We start from the raw sequence: 18797 nt of genomic DNA, 5'->3' as shown, positions 1-18797 counted from the left end.
GGATTTTTAGGTGGTTTTTCTCCTCCGGGTAAAGTTTGACCTGACCTATGCCTGTCAGGGTTATTGACTGAAATTCCACCTATGCAATCGTCACTTTATGTTGCCTCTTTATCTGCAAGAATGACCTGTAGCTTTCCTAAACTGGTTGTACTGGTAAGGCACTTATCTTATTCTAACATTGTCACTTTGACACTTTATACTTTATTTCTGGAGGGTGAATAGAATCAAACATGCAGCCCCTTTGCATGAGAAAGCTGTGAATTCCTCTTTCACATATGTCTATGTTTTACAGGCTATTCATCCGTTATTCTGTCTTGATCTCAGAAACAAAGCTGAAGTGGACAATTTCTTCAGTGCGCTGGATAACAACGGGTATGATGTCGTAACGCACCAGGAGTTCATCACTTTCCGTGTAATCTGCACTCAGAAATAGACACTTGAACCAAATTACTTCAAAACTGTCTTGCTGCGGGTGCTCTAACTTTCAGCTGTATTACAGCCACAAATATAAAATATACAGTCAGAGTCACAGGTGTTAAGAAGGAGAACTTGGTCACATAATATTCGTAGATGTGTTATTATGTTGGCTTCAGGGACTTGAAATGTGCTGAGTTTGAGTGTGAGAAAATGAAGTCTCATCTGCATGTATGTGGAATGAAAGTCAGGGTTGGTGGCATTACACCTATTATGCAACATGTCGAAGAAGAAGAAGAAGTCATACTTTGTTCATCCCATGTAAGTGGAAAGTTTTTTTGACCTATACACATAAATGTATGTATATGGAGAACCCGAGCCTCCCTGAACTGACTGGTTTTACTGGTCTGAGGAGGGGCTTGAGGGAAGGCAAGAAAATACTTGTTTTGTTGTACATTTTGGGGGGAGAAAAGGTGTGTCAACCTCTATAAAAGGATTGTGTCCGTGCTCCTCTCATATTGTTCACTTCTCACTCTCTCCACCTTCACCATCGCATTGCCATCCAACTTTGGTAAGTGGAAATATTGCTTCAAAATATTTTCTATCTCGTTATTTAAAAAAAAAAAAAAGACTCCAGCATTTCCACATTTTGCAATGACTTTATTTTTTATAGTTGAGACCTAAAATGTAGAATTGAGCTTGGTGGAGGTATAGTATGGAGAGCTGCTTCTCAAAAGAATCAACATGTCAATAAATGGTCAGGTTCAGTTTAAATATTACAACACAAAAATTATGAAGTTGGTGAGAATTCAGTAAATAATGATAACCAAGGATTCTGGGGACGAATCATCATCATCAAAAAACAGGAAAGTTGTTTAGAAGGAATATGGACAGTACTTGTATGGAGCACATACCAGTGAGGAGAAACAACCGGTGACGTTAGTGTGCGAGCAGATGCAGTGAATTGTTGTAGTGAATGAAGACTGTCCTGTCACACCAAACTGACAACTTGCTTGATCATGTCTCTTGTTTAAATTTACACTTGAAGTGTAGCAATTACCCCCGAGGGTGGAGAAAAGACGACAAGGCCACAAATGTGCAAAGGAGAAAAGCAAAATAAAAGTCTGCGATGAATCAATTCAACATTACAGCTTTAAATCAGGTGATTCTAAGTGAATAAAGAAAGTAAACACTGGCCTACACAGTCAACAGTATTTTCTCGTTCCAGCCACCATGCCATGGACAACGGAAGACCTTAAGGCCCTCTTTGCGAAGTATGCTGGAGTCGACAATGCTATGACCAAAGAAGAATTCCTCAACCTGGCCAAAGCTGAGTTTCCCGACGCAGGAGTAAGTAGAAATTAAATGGCACGCTTTCAACAGAAACTTGTAAATGACACTTTGATGTGTCGCTGATGATTTACAATATATTAACAACTGCTAATGTTTTTGTTTCTTTAGATCACAACCATGGAAGAAGCAGATGCATTCATGGGCCAACTAGATGACAATGAGAATGGCACTCTTTCTTACAAGGAGGTTAAAAATCTGTTAAAGCCCCTCTGCATGACTTACCAACCAAAATAGAATATAATTAAAAAAATGACTTTGGCCTGATAGCTTCAGAACTTTCTTGCCTTAACAGATTTTTACCTAATGTAAAAACTAAGTGCTTCAACTTGCACCAGTAATACAATCACATCTATTTAAGATATACATGCCATTATCAGAATGTTCTGGGAAGTCAAAGTTGGTTAAACACACAGTTTTTATCACAGATCACTTTGTTGGCTTGAGAGATGTGAAGGAAATGTGCTGAATCTGTGTGTGTGTGTCACGGATTTTGAATATCAGAAATGATGAAAGAAGAAACATGAAATAAATGTGGTCACATTTAAAAAACGTTTGGTGCATGTTCATTAACGAAATACCGGTATTGTGCAAACTCTGGCATCGTACTCTCTGTGCTGCACATCTTTTCTGCAGAAATGCCCTTAAAAGGATCTCTAAAACATAATCTGTCTTTTCTTGAAACATGTTGACGCTAAGTTTTTCTGGAGGGTGAAAACAAAGTAGAGAACATGCAGCACCGTTGCATGAGAGAGCTTTAAATTACACTTTTACATATGCTTATTTTTTACAGTCTATTCACCCGTTTTTCTCACAAACAAAGCTGAACTGGACAATTTCTTCAGTGTGCTGGATTACGTAGAAGAAGAAGAAGAAGAAGAAGAAGAAGAAGAAGAAGGACATGAAGAAGTCATACTTTGTTCATCCCGTTTAAGGGGAAATTCCCTTTTTTTTTGTTACCTTTACACATGAATATATGGAAATCTGAGGCTTCCCTGACAATGGCGGTTCTAGACCAGTTTTAATAGGGGGCCAGGTTGGGGCCGGCTTTTTTGTTAGGGGGAACAAAATCATTGCAAGAAATCTGTCATTGTATTATTAATGCAGACTCCCTGTCAGGGGGGCCACAGGGGGGGGCCAGACTCAGAGTTACTGGCCCCTGTTGGCCCCCCCCCAGAACCGCCCCTGTTCCCTGAACTGACTGAGGGGCTTGAGGGAAGGCAAGAAAATACTTGTCATGTTGTAAATTTTGGGGGGAGAAAAGGTGTGTCAGCCTCTATATAAGAAGGTTTGTGTCCATGCTCTTCTCACTCTCCTTCACTTCTCACTCTCTATGGCAATATCTATTTTGCAATAACTTTTTTTTTAATAGTTAATACCTAATATGTAGTATTGAGCATGGTGGAGGCATTTTGTGGAGAGCTGCGTCTTAAAAGAATAAGCATGTCAATATAAACATGTTGTTTTTTTTTTACAACAACAGTTTGAATACTACAACACAAAAATCAAGAAATTGGTGAGAATGCAGTAAATAATGATAACCAAGGATTCTGAGGAAAAATCGTCTAAAAGGATTGGAGAGTTGTTTGGAAGGTCTACAGGCATGCAGTGGACAGAGCGTGGACAGTGTTTGTACAGAACGCAAACCAGTGAGATAAAATAACCGGTGAAGTTAGTGTACAAGCAGATGCAGTGAATTGTTGTAGTGAATGAAGACTTTCCCGACACACCAAACTGGCAATTTGCTCCACCAGTACTTGATCATGTCTGTAGAAGTTACCCCTGAGGGTGGAGAAAAGCCAACAAGGCCATGAACTTGCAAAGGAGAAAAGCAAAATAAGAGTTTAAGTCTGCGATTAATCAATATTTTAAAAAGAATTTCATTATCTTTATGTACGTGGAATGACTGTCAGGGTTAGTGGCAGAACATGAACGACAGGTGGGTCTGAATAACAAAAAACTACAAAGACGTGTAGAAAGCCTCACAAGTGAAGAAGAAGAATAAAACAAGAGCCATGACTGGTCTAACCTGTTCGGGGGCTCCAATGACTCCACACCTCTTTGCTCAGTTTGTCTCGACCACGAGGCGGGCTGCTCATGGCAGCTTCAGTTAATATCCAGACAACCAAAAACCAACCATTACCAACTCCTATTCAAAAATCTAACCTGATACAAGTGAACTAAATGCATCTCAGTACAGTCAAACTTCATATTCATGAATATATGAATTCCAGTTGAGCATAAATCTGACACAAGACAGGGCCTCAAAGTTATGTCAAACTGCAGCACCTGTTTGCGTTGTAAAGCAGCATCTCCTTAGTGATTTTATTAATTCTTTATTCTTCATAATCAATATAGCAACGCCTAACGATGAAGTCATCAGAAGCAGAACACTGGGATAGCATAAAAAATATTATTCAGCAAAGTTTTATAAAGATTTTTAAGTTTTTAAAAACGTTTTTAAAATAATTTAGGGCTTCAACTCTCAGTACCATGATCCATTGGTTGGTTTGTCGATTCTTGCCACAGCACATGCCCAGAGAAAATGATGACACGAACACTTAAGAGTAAGAATCCAAACACAAGGGGGCAGCACCAGAGAGATTACCTCAAGACGTCGCATCAGTTTTTTTATGGAATGAGCTGGAGATATATATTATACACACTGTATCAACAGCTGTCTGCCTCTCCATCAGTGAGTATTTCCTGTTCTGTGTGTGAAGCATCCGAATGGTGACAACTATGGGATGGCCCCTGAATGGGCTAAGAGACTGTCTCAGTAGTTAACATGTTGTATGGAAAAGCAGATCATGTTTTAAAACACAAGTTTAAAAGCATTTCTGACTGACTAGTTGTGAGTTGCGCAGTCGAGGGCGTCGGATGCCTGAGTTTGCATCGTACCTGTATTTTGCTAGTGAACACGCACAAACCATTTCTTCCATGAGACAACATTTAATTTTGTTGTTTCGCTCATCACTTCCGACATCCAAACCAGTGATACACACAGAGATTCAACACATTTCCTTCATGTCTCTCAAGCCATCATAATTAAACTTCTGTGATAAAACTGTGTATTCTAATAGATGTGACTGAAGTACAGGTGCAGCATTCAGTTATTTATCTTTTTTTTAAAGTTGTTAACAACTGTTGCCAAAGTATTTAAATCAGATCTCACTGAGAGCTAGCACAAAAGTCCCAAACTCTCTGAAAGTAACAACACCATCCCCGTCTCCATCCAGCATGTTGAAGAACTGGTCTGCTTCAGCTTGGTTTGAGGGCTAAAGAAAGAAAAAGAGTTGTGAACAGATTGTAAATCATCATCAACAACAATCATCACAGCTCTCTGCCGCAGTTGTGCCACATTTTTTCCTCTTACTTCTATTGGAAAATTGTCGTTCTTGAGCAGGTCAGCGACTTCTTTCTTGGTCAAAGTCTTTGGGTCTCCATCTTTTCCAGCATGCTCATCAAAGACAGCCTGGAGGAGTGCGATTGACGAAATAATCTTTGACATGGTGGCTGGAATGAGAGCATACTGTTACCTTTCTTGTCCACAGTTGATGTGTTTATTAATTTAACATTGTTGTAACATGGTTGAGCAGCAAAATATTAATGCTTCATGCTTCATTAAACACATGGGTAGGATTTCTGCTTTGGGACGTCCAGTGAAAAGACTGGAAGGAGCCCGATGAACAGCTTGTTCATGCTCTCTTGTAGCCTCTAGCGACGACTGGTTTTAAAATAGAGACAAGATCAAACCACCTTAATCTTCTGTAATTTCCATCAATTTTCACACTTATCTACATCTAAATTTTAACTGTTAGAAACTGAAGATAGATTGAAATGTTAATCCTTTACACCAGGGGTGTCAAACTCATTTTCAGCCCGGGCCACATCAACATTATGCTTGCCTTTAAAGGGCCGGTTGTAACTGTAAGACTGTATGAATGTAACTACTCCGTAAAATATTGTAACAAATAAGTGTCTCTGCATTTAATTATTATTTATTCAACTGTACAAATATTGAACAAGCATTTACATAAATGTAAAAATATATTTAAGCACATTGCTCTGTAATTATAACTGGTCCCTTTAATTTATCAGGTTAAGAAACCCACCATTACTCCATCAATCACAGATCAAACTTTTCCAATTAATAACAAAGATAAGCCAAATATGATCACACACAAGTTATTACATCAACTTTGTTCAAAATGTTTTTGTCACTGTTGAGTTGGGCAGAACTATGGCACACAAATAATTCTGAGCTGCTAAAACACGTCTCACGTGTGTGGCATTTTAGAAAAACAAAAAGCAGAGAGCCTTGCAGAGGTAATGAGAGATGGTTTTGATTACAGTAAATATTTGAATACATACACCTGTAAACACACTGAATATGTGGCATTAACAGAGCACATGAAAAACACCAGGAACTGAGGCTGAGTTGCTTTGACAGACAGGAAAGTGGGCAACATTGTCCTGTTCCAACTGGGACCTCCACAGGTGTAGTTTTCGCTGGAAAGTTGTGACCATGTCGGACTTCTTGTGTGATGACTTCACTAATCCAACCAAGCCCGTTTTTCCTCCACACATTGCAGATGCACCATCGGTAGTTAACCCATCAACTTGTCCCACGGTAATTTAGTTTTACTCACGGACCTTCCCACCGCATCAAAAATGTTCCTGCCCGTCGTCGTCCCATGCATGGCAGCTACATCCAAGAGCTCGTCGCTGACGGTGAAGTCTGCCTTCACGCCTCTTATGAAAGTGGACAGATGCGCTTTATCCATGTTGTCCGCGAAAAAGCAGATAACTGCGTGACTCTTCGGCCAGCTGTGTTGTCAGATTGTCTGCTAGTTCCTTAACTCGGTCTGCGATGGTGTTTCTTGACAAACTGATATTGTTAAAAGTCTGATTCTGGTCGGGGCACACCTGCTCACACACCTGCTCACACACCTGCTCACACACCTTTAGCTTGCACCGCTTCACAAATGCGCCCTCCGAAAAACACTTGGACGCTCGGGTGATTTCTTCAGCCACAATAAAGCTAGCTTTCACTGCTGCATCACTTTTAGCGGTAGCTTTGGTGAACACGGGCGGGCCTTGAGTTTGACACATATGCTTTACACACTCTCTCACTCAGTAGCCACATAAAGCTATTGCACACATTATACCTCAACTGTTTAGACAAATGAAGCACAAAAAGTATGACGCTGTATTTCAAAAAGGATAATATAGACACATTTCCACTTACAAGAGTCGGATGAGAAGCTTTGAGGCTTTAGACGGTGGAGAAGAGGAGGATTTGAGAAGAGAGCGCGGACGCAGACCTTATTAAACAGAGGAGGACCCACCTTTCTCTCCAAGCCCCCTCCCCCTGTTCTCTCTCACCTTTATTCATCCTTTTTTTCCCTTTGTTCTTCTCTCCAGAAAAACTTAAAAAATATAGAAAGTCCCCCCATTTTGAATTTAGATAAATTTTTGCTGATTTGTTCATTTTAATGCTTGAGTTTGTAATCTGTATTTTTGTAAATTGACACACACGAAACATTTCTCAAAATGTGACAACATCTATTTTTGTTTTCCTTCTTATTCACCTCTGGCATTCAAAATCAGGGATACACACACACAGACTCAGCACACCTGTTAAATGTAATGACATGTGAAACATGCAAATTATATGTATGTGCCTGTAATACAGGTGGAACAGGACCGCACTCAGAACAAACATAAACATGAAAATGTGTTAAAGAGGCATTCATGACTGTCTGTTGCAATGGTGCTATGTGTTTTGTACTTTGTTCTCACCCTCCAGAAATACTTACACAAGTGTCAAACTGACATTGATGGAATGAAGTCTTACTTCCCTTTTCTTCACAGATAAGCCCCTTAGCAGTAAAACCAGTACAGGAAAGCTGCTGGGCATACTTGACCTCTAGATAATGACATCTGGTTTTCTTTGGCCTTGTCAAGAGAGAGAGACAGAGAGAGAGACACACAGAGAGAGAGGGACAGAGAGAGCGTGAGAGAGAGAGAGAGAGAAAGAGAGAGAGACAGAGAGAGAGAGAAAGAGAGAGAGAGAGAGCGGAGGATATGTAGCAGGGGTTGGATTCAAACCCCAGGTTGCTGCTTCAAGGACAAAGTCTCTGCACGAGGTCATGCGTCCCACCAACTGAGTTACTTTGTCTCACACACATATCTTTTCAATCCTGTCCTTGTCTCCAACCATAAACCATATTGACAGAAGAACTGTACCCAACTACAATTTCGGTTATTGTTAACTGACTTGTTTATTTTTGTGAAATCATTTTTGGATTAAACTACCCAACAGATTATATATGAGTTAGAGAGAGCACCACCTTAAACCACTATTATAGCTCTACAACTAGACCAGACAGAATCTGCCAGGTAGTTATAACACGTGTTATAGATATCAGCAGATATAGATTTGATACTTTCAAAGGTACATTTTCCAAGGGTATGCCAATTTGTTTCCTTGCAGTTTCTCTTCAGCTGCATATCGTTCAAGAGATGACAGCCAGCTGAAGCTCTGGATTATGCCAGGTTTGAGCAGTCTACCTTGGTCTTCTCATTTTACAATCTTAATCAAGACATGTATTTATAGATTTGGTTGCATCCCTAAATCCTAAACAACCTTGCCAATTATACCATTTCACTGTGATGACGTCACATCATTAGGTGTTGCTGCATTGATTTTTTTAAGAATTGTTATTGAATGAAATCACTAAAGGAGATGCTGCTTTACAAAGCAAACAGGTGCTGCAGTTTGACATGACTTTGAGGCCCTGTCTTGTGTCAGATTTTGCTCAGCTGGAATTCCCATAGTGCTAAATAAACTGTTTTGACTGTACTGAGATTAATTCACTTGAATCCAGTTATACAACATATACAACAGGAGTTTGTAATGGTTAGTGACAAACTGAGCCACAGAGGGACTGAGGTGTGGAGTCATTAGAGCCCCAAACAGGTTAGACCAGCCATGGCTCCTGTTTTATTCTTCTTCACCTGTGAGGCTTTAGACCTGCCTCTCATTTAGGTTTTCTACGATGTGCATAAAGTCAGTTCCTTTATTCTTCAGAAAGAATTGTTTGGGGAAAATATCTGCCATGAACACTTTTCATATTCAAACACAAGGGGGCGGCACTGGATGATGTGTAAAGCATCTGAAGTGGTTAACTTGGTGATGAGCATAGAGGGATTCTAAAATACTGAAAAAACAGCCACATTGTGTCCAGTTTCAAGAGTTTGTCGTTTGCACCAGAGTGGTTGCACTTTATATCTGAACAAATGAAATAAACAAACTCTCAAATTGACCAGGACAAAAAGATTTCAAACTGTTTCACATACCTTTCTAGCTTCAAACAGTGTTCTGGGGCAACTGAGAACAGCTTGTTTATTCAGTTATGGAAAGAATAAATATTTCTGACTTTGTATTATTACCTCATTAATATTTTAAATACTAAATTCTGAGTTTAAGTTTCTTCTCCAAAACTGCATAGTGTGCTTTAAGGCAATACATTTCATATTCATCTCTGATGTGAAATTTTGACACTGTCTTGACTCTCCAGGCCTTGCCAGGTGTTCCCGATAGAAGAACAAGTGTGTAAATTTTACCATGTCACTTTAGTTTGATGGAAAAGGAATGAGCTGCTTATATGGCTTTGAGTTTTTGTTCATACATCCTGTACGTAAGCCAGTCTGGTTTTATGGGATTCAATCTGAAAAGCTGTTTTTGCCCCTCCATCAGTGTTATTTCCTGTTTAATGTGTGAGGCATCCAGTCACATAACAGCCTGCTGGAGGGAAGAACGTTTACGAGGGTAAAATGAGCCACTCGCTTCATCTAGGTAACCATAAACAGAAAGTTGTCATGTCACCACTATTTATGGAAGTGCACTGGACATTTTTATATCAGTATGTATAATCCCTAGAGGGCTCAATTTACTCCTGCTTCTCATTTTACTCTCATCTTGGGGCAAATTGTGCCATTGGACTACTTTTTCTTGATTGGTCATTGTTTACTAAAATCATCATAGCTTGTTTTAATTTCCATGGGTACACAACAACCAGAGTTATATATAGCAACTATTTCTTGAGACAAACACACTTTTATTTTACGGCAAAATCATCATATGTAAGAAGTTGCACATCCCACCCCTGGTTTCGCTATGGGATGTGCTCCCTGAATGATGAGCTAAGAGACCGCCACTTACCTTTCACATATTGTATGAACAGCTACATAATGTTAGAATGAACACACACAAAACAATTTTCAAATATGACATTTAATTTTGGTTCTTCATTCATCACTTCTGATATTCAAAATCAGTGATATACACACAGAGATTTAGCACATTACCTTCACATCTCTCAAGCCAACAGTAACAAAACATCTGTGATAAAACTGTGTGTGTTTACAAAGTTTTATTTCTCAGAACATATTGATCATGAAAAGTGAATTTTTATGTATTTGACTGTAATACTGGTGCAAGTTGGAGCACTGAGTTTTAAATGTATTTATTGATTTTTTTATCATTTAGCATACATTTAGTAAGACAAGAAAGTTGTGAGTCAATGCATTTTTATTCCCCATGGCAAATCACAGTCAGGGCTGCTGCAAAAGTCACAAACTCCTCAAAACTAACAACACCGTCCCCGTCGTTATCCAGCGACTTGAAGAATTTGTCCAATTCGTTTTTGGATGTGGACTAAAGAAAGAAAAACAATAGGAGTAGTAAATAGATCATCCATCCAAAGATCAAACATCCAAAACATGTCAAAGAAACATTCACAGCTCTCTTTAGAAAATCATGCTACATCTCTCCTACTTACTCCCGCCTCAGGAAACTCAGCGCGGAGCAGTTCAGAGAGTTCCTTCTTGTTCAAAGACTTTGGGTCTCCATCTTTTCCAGCATGATTCTTGAAGACTGTCCTGAGGAGTCCCATTGCTTTAGGGAGATCTGTCATGGTGGCTGGAAAGAGAAAATATTGACTGTGTAGTCCATTTTCTACATAGCTGTGGTAATGCCTCAAGCTTCACTAAAACACATGAATTAAACTCTGCTGCTTTGGGACATCCAGTTAAAAGACTGGAAGGAGCTCGATGAACAGCTTGTTAAGATCACCAGTGTTAATGCATAACACACTCCTTTGTTTGTTCTGAGAGAACTTGGACTCAGTGCAGACAAAAATTCTTCGTCTTCCTTTCTTGCCTTTGCATCTGTCATGACATGATGAAGAAACCTAGATTTCCAGGATCCCCACGTTTATCTACTTCTAAATCATAACTGTTAGAAACTGACAATAGACTAAAGTGTTAATCCTTTCCAGAAGCAGCTCTCTGCACTGAGAGTGACCACACCCAGAAGCACATTCATGACACATAATTCCACTGCGCATATTAAACCTCAACTGTTTAGACAAATGAAGTGCAAAAGTATGATGCTCTAATTTTCAAAAGGGTAGTTAAAAACATATTTCCACTTACCAAAGTTGGATGAAAAGCTGTGAGGCTTGAAAAAGTGGATGAGAAGGATGTGAGAAGAGAGCATGGACACAAACCTATTTATATAGCCTAGAGGTTGACACACCCTTTAGCCCCCACCCTTCTTTCTGATTTTTCTCCCCTTTTTGTCTTTCCCTTTTTCTCTCCGGAAAAAAATCGTATGACTGTGAAAATCACAAGCCTGGAATGTATTCCTTTTTGCTTTACCTCCAAAATAAGCCCCTTTCAAAAGAGGCATCAGAGCTTCCCCATTGATATTGATCATCTAAAAGGATTTTTTAAGATGTAACCTTTACTTATTGTAAGGGTAACATTGTAGTTTTGGAAAATTGTCAGACTATCACGGCTTGTCTTTGAGGTCTATGAGAAACCACCGCATGCAAAAACCATGGCTGGGTGCTTGATATATGTTTTTTCCTTCGTTTTCTATTTCAGTTGATATTCTCATTTAGTTGGTTAACATTTGTTTTAGTTTCCTCTCCTGACATTTGAACATCAGTGTCCACTCTCAGCAACAAAACATTTCAAGCCCCTGGTGCCAACATCATATCCTGTCTATGATTAATCTGTGGGTTGAGTCAAGATTTCCTTGTAGAAACACGTGATAATGACATGTTTATTCAGCTTCCAAACACCGAAATGTGCGATGCTCTTGAAATGCAAGGAATTACTATTCATTCTTTCTTTCTTTCTTTCTTTCTTTCTTTCTTTCTTTCTTTCTTTCTTTCTTTCTGTCTTTCTTTTGATGCCACAGTAAATTGTTTATTTTTTTTAAAAGGAGCTAAACATATCTGAGGACTCATGAAACTTTGCACAAAATGGTTGAAATGTATTTCATGGCTTTCAGTGATGGGTGGGGCAGCCCCTGGGATTACTTTCACTTACATGTACACAATTCAGTACATTTGTGTATCACACTTAGGCCTACAAATAACTCCCTTGTTGCCAGTGGCGGTTCTAGACCAGTTTTAATAGGGGGGCCAGGTTGGGACCGGCTTTTTTGTTAGGGGGCACATACAACCCGGAAAAAAAGATAAATCCCTCATTCAGACAAAGCAGTGTTTACAATTTCAACAATTTTGATTGGGTAGTAAACTGCTGAGACACTTTATTTCTGCCTTTCCCTTCAGTACAAAATCATTGCAAGAAATCTGTCATTGTATTATTAATGCAGACTCCCTGTCAGGGGGGCCACAGGGGGGTCCAGACTCAGAGTTACGGGGGTACTGGCCCCTGTTGGCCCCCCCCCTAGAACCGCCCCTGCTTGTTGCCTTGACCATTTGGAGTTTAGTGCTCATTTTTGTGTTGTTCTACTTAAATAAACGCGTCCTAGAGCTTTGACCAGATTGATTTTAAATTTTGCCAGATTAATCTTAACAACTTTGAGATGAAAAGTTATACAAAACTTGAGTTTTCATTGAAGGGCACATTCGATAATAGTCTCAGCTTGAAGACACTGACAAGTCAATATTCTATTTCAGTCATAGCTCAACGGGAAATTACATTTTCTATATTTCTTACAACAGTCCCTGTGGCTAGTTTGAAAAACATGCATGACATTTGCTGCTCATATCTAGCGCACCTACATCTGCACAACTCTCTTGGTGACACTGCCTCAACCCGCCAGGAATTCAGCCATTTTGAATTCTTCTACTCATTCTTGGCAATTTGTAAGTGTCAGACTCCTCCTACAGCTTTAGCTCTTAGCACCTTTGTGATGAAAACTACAACTTCACACATTTGATAAGAGTCCTATTCTGAACACATTTACATGCCAATATTTGCTTACATTCACAGTGTCCCCGAGTGGCAATTTATTATATATTTTTTATAAATGGTGCCCTCCTTCTAGCCAGAGGACAACAGCCACCTCAGATATGCTGAGAAAACACTGAAGGCCTTCAAGATGCTGTATTGTGAAGATTGTGAGTTTTCATTGAAGAGCGTGGCCATAGCAGCCCCGCAAAAGTAAATGAATCACCTTGAAACAGAAAATCGATGTACAGTAATCCCACTATACATGGTTAAATCTGCCCCAAACAAGTTTAATAAAGGACCCTGCCTGAACGCATCAACATGCCAGATTTCGCTTACAGTCGTAGCACCAACTAGTGGCAACAGGAAATAACACACACTTATGTACTCCTGCCAACAGAATGACCAAATCCACCCAAAATTTGGTCGGAAAATCCTAAAGGCCTTCATGAAGCATCAAGGCAGTTACATAATAGCCCACTGTATGTCTAACTATGGGATGGCCACTTAAATTAACATAGGTAAAAAGGTAGAAATTGTTAAATGAACAAACAGACAAGATTTCTCAAATGTGACAACATTTAATTTTGTTGTTTCACTCATCACTTCTCATATTCAAAATCAGTGATACACACATAGATTCAGCACATTTCCTTCACGTCTCTCAAGCCAACATAAAAAAAATCTGTGATTAAACTGTGTGTGTTTAACCAAGTTTTACTACTGAGAGCATGATTTCCGAGGGAGCACCATAGTCATAGCTGCTGCAAAAGTCACAAACTCTTCGAAAGAAACAACACCATTCCCGTCCATATCCAGTGATTTGAAGAGTTTCTCTGCATCAACTTGCTTTGGCTAAAGAAAGAAAAAAAATTGCAAATAGATTGTAAATCATCAACATACGTCTAACAGACATTCACCGCTCTCTGCTGCAGTTGCGCTACATCTTTTCCACTTACTTCCATCATTAGCTCACTTCTGAGCAGGTCAGAGGCTTCTTTCTTGGACAAAGTATTTGGGTCTCCATCTTTTTTAGCATGTTCGTCAAAGATTTCCTGGAGGAATATCATTGACGCAAAAAGCTTCGACATGGTGGCTGGAATGAGAAAATATTGTTACCTGTCTTGTCCAGAGTTAATGTGTTTATTAATTTAACATGGTTGTGGTTGAGCAGCAATATGTTAATGTTTCATGCTTCATTAAACACATGGGTAGAATTGCTGCTTCGGGACATCCAGTGAACAGACTGGAGGGAGCCCGATGAACAGCTTGTTAAGATTAGAAACATTCATACGCATGACACTTCCTTGTTTGTCTCTTTGAACAGGTCATTTGAATCAGGGGTATATAGCCTATTACATTTCTTTTGACTATTGGTTTTAAACAAGAGACATGATCAAGTAATCTTTATTTTCTGAATGCCCACAAATGTTCAGGATTATCTAGATTTAGACTGTAAGTGTTGGAAATTTACAATAGATTAAAATGTTAATCCTTTTCAGGAGCAGCACTGCACACTGACAGTAACCACCACACCCAGAAGCTAAGATAAGATAAGGTAAAGTAAGGTAACTTTATTTGTACCCAAGGGTAGATTTGGTTGCAGTTAAGAAGAAAGCTAGTTCATGCATCTCATGCCACAAAATGCTATAAAGATAAATGAAACATATTTCTGCTTACCAAGGTTGGCTGAAAAGCTGTGAGGTTTGAGGAAGTGCAGGAGAAGGATCTGAGACGGGAGCAGGTACACAAACCTTTTTATATAGAGGTTGACACACCTTTTTGTCCAAGTCCCCACCCTTCTTTCTAAATCTTTTTTTTAACCTTTCCATCTTCTTTCCAAAATCTTTTAAACTCTTAAAATCACAATCCCTGAATATATTCTTTTGTGCTTTCCCTACAAAATAAATTCCCAGTAATCAAACCAGTAATACTGATCCAAAAAAGCTCCAAGTCATATTCGCATGTGAAAGGTTGCTTTAAGTCATGGTGTTGATATAAACTCATTTTATTCTGCATGATAAAGGAGCATCAAATTCCCCACATGCATGTATATCCATAACCTAAAGTTCATCCTCTTATAAACTGAACATTTTCTTATTTCTTAGGGCAAATATTGACTGTCAGTTTTAGAATATATATTTATATATATTCAAATTTAATGTTTCCTATTTCATTTAGATCTATTTCAGTTAATGCACATGTTTTATTTTACAATAATAGGTCACTTAATTTATTACTTTCTGACCATTTAAAAGACATCCATGCAAACATTCTTGCTAACACTTGATGGGACCATTGGGGTGCACTTGTAAGCTCATTTTGCTGTGAGTCATTTTTCCTAGTCATGGAGCATTTTTCCCTTGCGGTATTCCTCACGTTAAGTACAGAATATTACTTCCAACACTGTAGTAGCATTTTGTGTACAAACTGTCTTTCTGTATGGTCATTATCACATGGAGTTTCCTCTACTTCTTCATATCGGCCCAACTATGTTTCTCCAGGGTTTCGAACACAGCCTATGTACTGAACACTCAGTGCCAGACGATGAAACATTTAAACAGCTAAACATGAGATTAAAGCCTCCAGGCTTTGGTATTTTGGGCGGTACCCTCATCAATTAACAACTTGTCTCTGCACACACAGACAATATGTTGCAACTATAGGTTGTTGCTTATATCATAACATGTTGGATATGCGCTGGAACCTCTGACAGACAGAGTGAGTGGACGGTATTAATGTGAGAAAGAGAGACCGGCACCGACAGTAAGAGGAAGTCAAAAGTGGAGGATAGGCGTGGGCAACAGACACTGACTCACTGGCAGGGAATGTTTGTGGCTACCAAATATGCTTCAAAGGAATCAGTCTGATGACCCTGTCCTCCCTCCACAAGCACATCAACATCTACTGATATTATCTGCTCAGTACATCGCGTATCTAAAAAGTGTGATGGTTTCAGAAATATTGTGATAATTGTCAGGATTCTTCCACAGATTCAAACACATTAGGGACTGTGTTGTTGGACTGCATGTACACAGAAGTTTGTGTTTTGTGAGTTCCCATTGTGTAGTGCAGCTGCTTGTGGTGGAGTCCTTGTGGATTACCCACTTAATTAGAAGGGCAGAGTAACAAACATGTTCCTCTACACATTTCCTAACTGTACTCTACTTATGCAGTGAGTTAGATTTCATGTAGCAAACACAAAACAAGTTTAATCTCGTCTGCGATTAGTTGTTAAGGTAGTTTGAAGGTGGGATAGATTTGCAGGAATGCACCAGAATGTGATGTTTTGATACTAATTTAATTTTTTTAGATTAGATTAGATAGGCTAGATCCCACAACGGGACATTCACTTGTTACAATACCTCTGGATGCAACAAGTACAAGAAAGACCAATGTCCGTCTGCAAGTCTACTCCACCACTTTGGACCCAACTGAAATTCACCAATATTTTGTAATTGTGTCATCTGTCGCTGGACTATTGATTTTGTTTTTAAAGTAAAACAACGGTGTCGGGGTACTTTGATAAGTATACAAGAACAATTTAGTAAATATAGGCTACTTAAAAAAATGTCTGTGAGTCACAGAAACCCTGCAGTGTAACTAAGTCTTCAGAGAGAGCTCTCTCTATTTTTGGCAGTCGTTGTGTGCTGTGTACTCCCTGCCTCTCTCATGGAAACATCACCAAAACTTTCCACTACAACCCAGTGGTTGATTGTCTCTCTCTCTTTCGCTCTCTCTCTCTCTCTCTCTATCTCTGTGCGTGTGTGTGTGTGTGCTTGTTTACCTCGGGCAGAGGATTTCTCAGTGGAAGTAGTTAAATTACATTATTAGGAAAGAAAGAAAGAAAGATAGAAAGAAAGATGAAAAAGAAAAAGAAAGAATGAAAGAAAGAAAGAAAATGCAAAATAAGTGTTCACAGTCTTTCACTTCCTGATTTTTGTAAATCAACAAACAGCATATGCAGTCAATTAATGTTGTTGATCATAAAAAAGCCTGTAGCTGCAGCACACTTGCGCAACAGTTTGTCATAACCCGTTTGAGTTCATTTTCGTTAATGTGCTACGGTTTGGTTGAGCGTTCCTCTGGAGAGGGCGTGATCAGAATTGGAGCTTCGTTCTCTTGGCAGCTGTGTGGGTTTAGCAAAAACAATGCTGCTGCTACACGCAGTTTGCCTCACGATGAGTCACCATTGGACAGCAGGAAATATGAGTGCAGCACAATGCAATCCAAGTTTGTTCATAGTCCGACTTTTCTTTTTTCTCTGTTTGTGCTGGTTTCTATGGTTCCTCTGCTTTGTCAGTTCCAACCATTACTACTTAACCTGGAGCGGTTACTGACAATGCACTCTTGTAATACAAACTGTTTGTGATGGGACTGTTTGCAGTCTTTTATTCAATAAAACCCTTCTTTTCTACACATGCACAGACGTTATCATTTCCTCTTTTCACAGTCATGAACTCCATACACTGCAGCAAATAATTAAACTGCAACAAAGCAACATTCATAAAAGCGCTTAGGGTGTCTTAGGAGCTTTCAGTTGTTTCTAAACTCATGTTTGGCTGTGTGTGGATTGTAATTATAAATGGATATCTATCTGCCCTTAAGGCAGTTATGGGTGTTTTCTTTTGGATGATGTTGCAACAGCATTATACAGTGTCTGAGGTTTCTGTTGTGCGGGCGTTGATTGAGTGACTGTTTTTGCCCCTGTTATATAATGTTTGATGTTTGTATGGGAAGCATTTTGTATGCAGAATATCTATTGCTCGCTTTTCTTCCTTTTCCCCCCTCATATTTCTTCTTATAAACTCAAATTTGCCATTTAAAAAACAACAACAACAACAACAACAACTGAAATGACTTACAAGACACTCACAAAACACAACCAGCAATAAGGAACAGAGGAGCCACCTGTGTGTCCTCATTCAAAGGTGAAGGGGCTGCGGCATGGCCAGGTGATCACTGTGGTGGAGGCCTTTGATGGGAAGAATGGCTCCCTCAGACAAATTTAATTTGTATCTGTAGTGTAAGAAATGTCTAAATGTTGCATATCCCCAGCCTGCAGTGTTACTACTTACTCTGAAGATGGATTCTTCTGGGGCAGAGTCTTCCATGTAATTCTCATCAGTGATTTCATCAATACAGACATATCTGTGCAACATGTTTCTTCTTGAGAGCAGGGAAAAGTTTTTTTAAGTGACATGTAGACAATATGTACTAAAACATGCATTCACTTCATTAACCTGTGTGTGTAAACTCCTCTGGTCTTCAGGATCAATTATATATGTTTGTGCAGCAGGACAGGTATTGATGTTTATTTAGTTTTACGCTACTTTGGGTATAGCTTTGCGTCTGCAGCCAGTAATTTTGGGGCCTCGCAGGCCACTACTGGGCCTCATTTGTTCTTTCACTTATATATTTGAAACTGGATGTTTCGTGTAATTTGGAATATTTACTGTAGTTCCACAAGAGTGCATTTAATCTGTCAGTTGTAGTAAGACACATTCATGCAGACTGCAGTGTGCCTGCAGAAGTGCCTTCTGTTCCCTTGCTGGCACAAAGGGTTCACATAACCCAACATAGCCTGTTCTGAACAAGAGCCTGCAGCGCATTGAGTCACTGAGAAGTTATATACATGATGGTAGGAGCATTTACACAAAAGCAAATTCTGACTAGAGACAGAGCTCACACGCTCCAGAACAGGTTTATTCTGTTTATTCAGCTTGACAGGTGCGTACAGGCGTTGCATTCAAACC

General features: G+C 39.3%; 1 protein-coding gene and 3 long non-coding RNA genes across 4 annotated transcripts; 1 reads left to right on the top strand and 3 right to left on the bottom strand.

Annotated features, from left to right (window-relative positions):
* The first annotated feature begins 862 nt into the window (after nucleotides 1-862).
* Nucleotides 863-2316, top strand: LOC115568156 (uncharacterized). Its single transcript, XR_003981339.1, has 3 exons — nucleotides 863-985; nucleotides 1643-1764; nucleotides 1876-2316. It is a non-coding gene; the product is annotated as an uncharacterized LOC115568156 (long non-coding RNA).
* Nucleotides 2317-4696: 2380 nt separating this feature from the next.
* On the bottom strand, nucleotides 4697-7140 carry LOC115568157 (uncharacterized). The gene is made up of 3 exons (XR_003981340.1): nucleotides 7016-7140; nucleotides 5141-5280; nucleotides 4697-5042 (listed from the first exon to the last, which is right to left on the bottom strand). It is a non-coding gene; the product is annotated as an uncharacterized LOC115568157 (long non-coding RNA).
* Nucleotides 7141-10047: 2907 nt separating this feature from the next.
* LOC115566665 (protein S100-G) lies at nucleotides 10048-11399 on the bottom strand. The gene is made up of 3 exons (XM_030392578.1): nucleotides 11269-11399; nucleotides 10614-10753; nucleotides 10048-10489 (listed from the first exon to the last, which is right to left on the bottom strand). The coding sequence occupies exons 1-3, from the start codon at nucleotides 11330-11332 to the stop codon at nucleotides 10364-10366; spliced, it is 330 nt and encodes a 109-aa protein (XP_030248438.1). The 5' UTR covers nucleotides 11333-11399; the 3' UTR covers nucleotides 10048-10363.
* Nucleotides 11400-13606: 2207 nt separating this feature from the next.
* LOC115566666 (uncharacterized) lies at nucleotides 13607-14794 on the bottom strand. Its single transcript, XR_003981065.1, has 3 exons — nucleotides 14722-14794; nucleotides 14001-14137; nucleotides 13607-13896 (listed from the first exon to the last, which is right to left on the bottom strand). It is a non-coding gene; the product is annotated as an uncharacterized LOC115566666 (long non-coding RNA).
* Between the last annotated feature and the right edge of the window lie 4003 nt (nucleotides 14795-18797).

The sequence above is a fragment of the Sparus aurata genome, chromosome 17 (genome assembly GCF_900880675.1).
Source record: "Sparus aurata chromosome 17, fSpaAur1.1, whole genome shotgun sequence".
Lineage (NCBI taxonomy): Eukaryota > Metazoa > Chordata > Actinopteri > Spariformes > Sparidae > Sparus > Sparus aurata.
The sequence above is the reverse complement of the archived record's forward strand: the minus strand, read 5'-3'. Positions and strand labels throughout refer to the sequence as shown.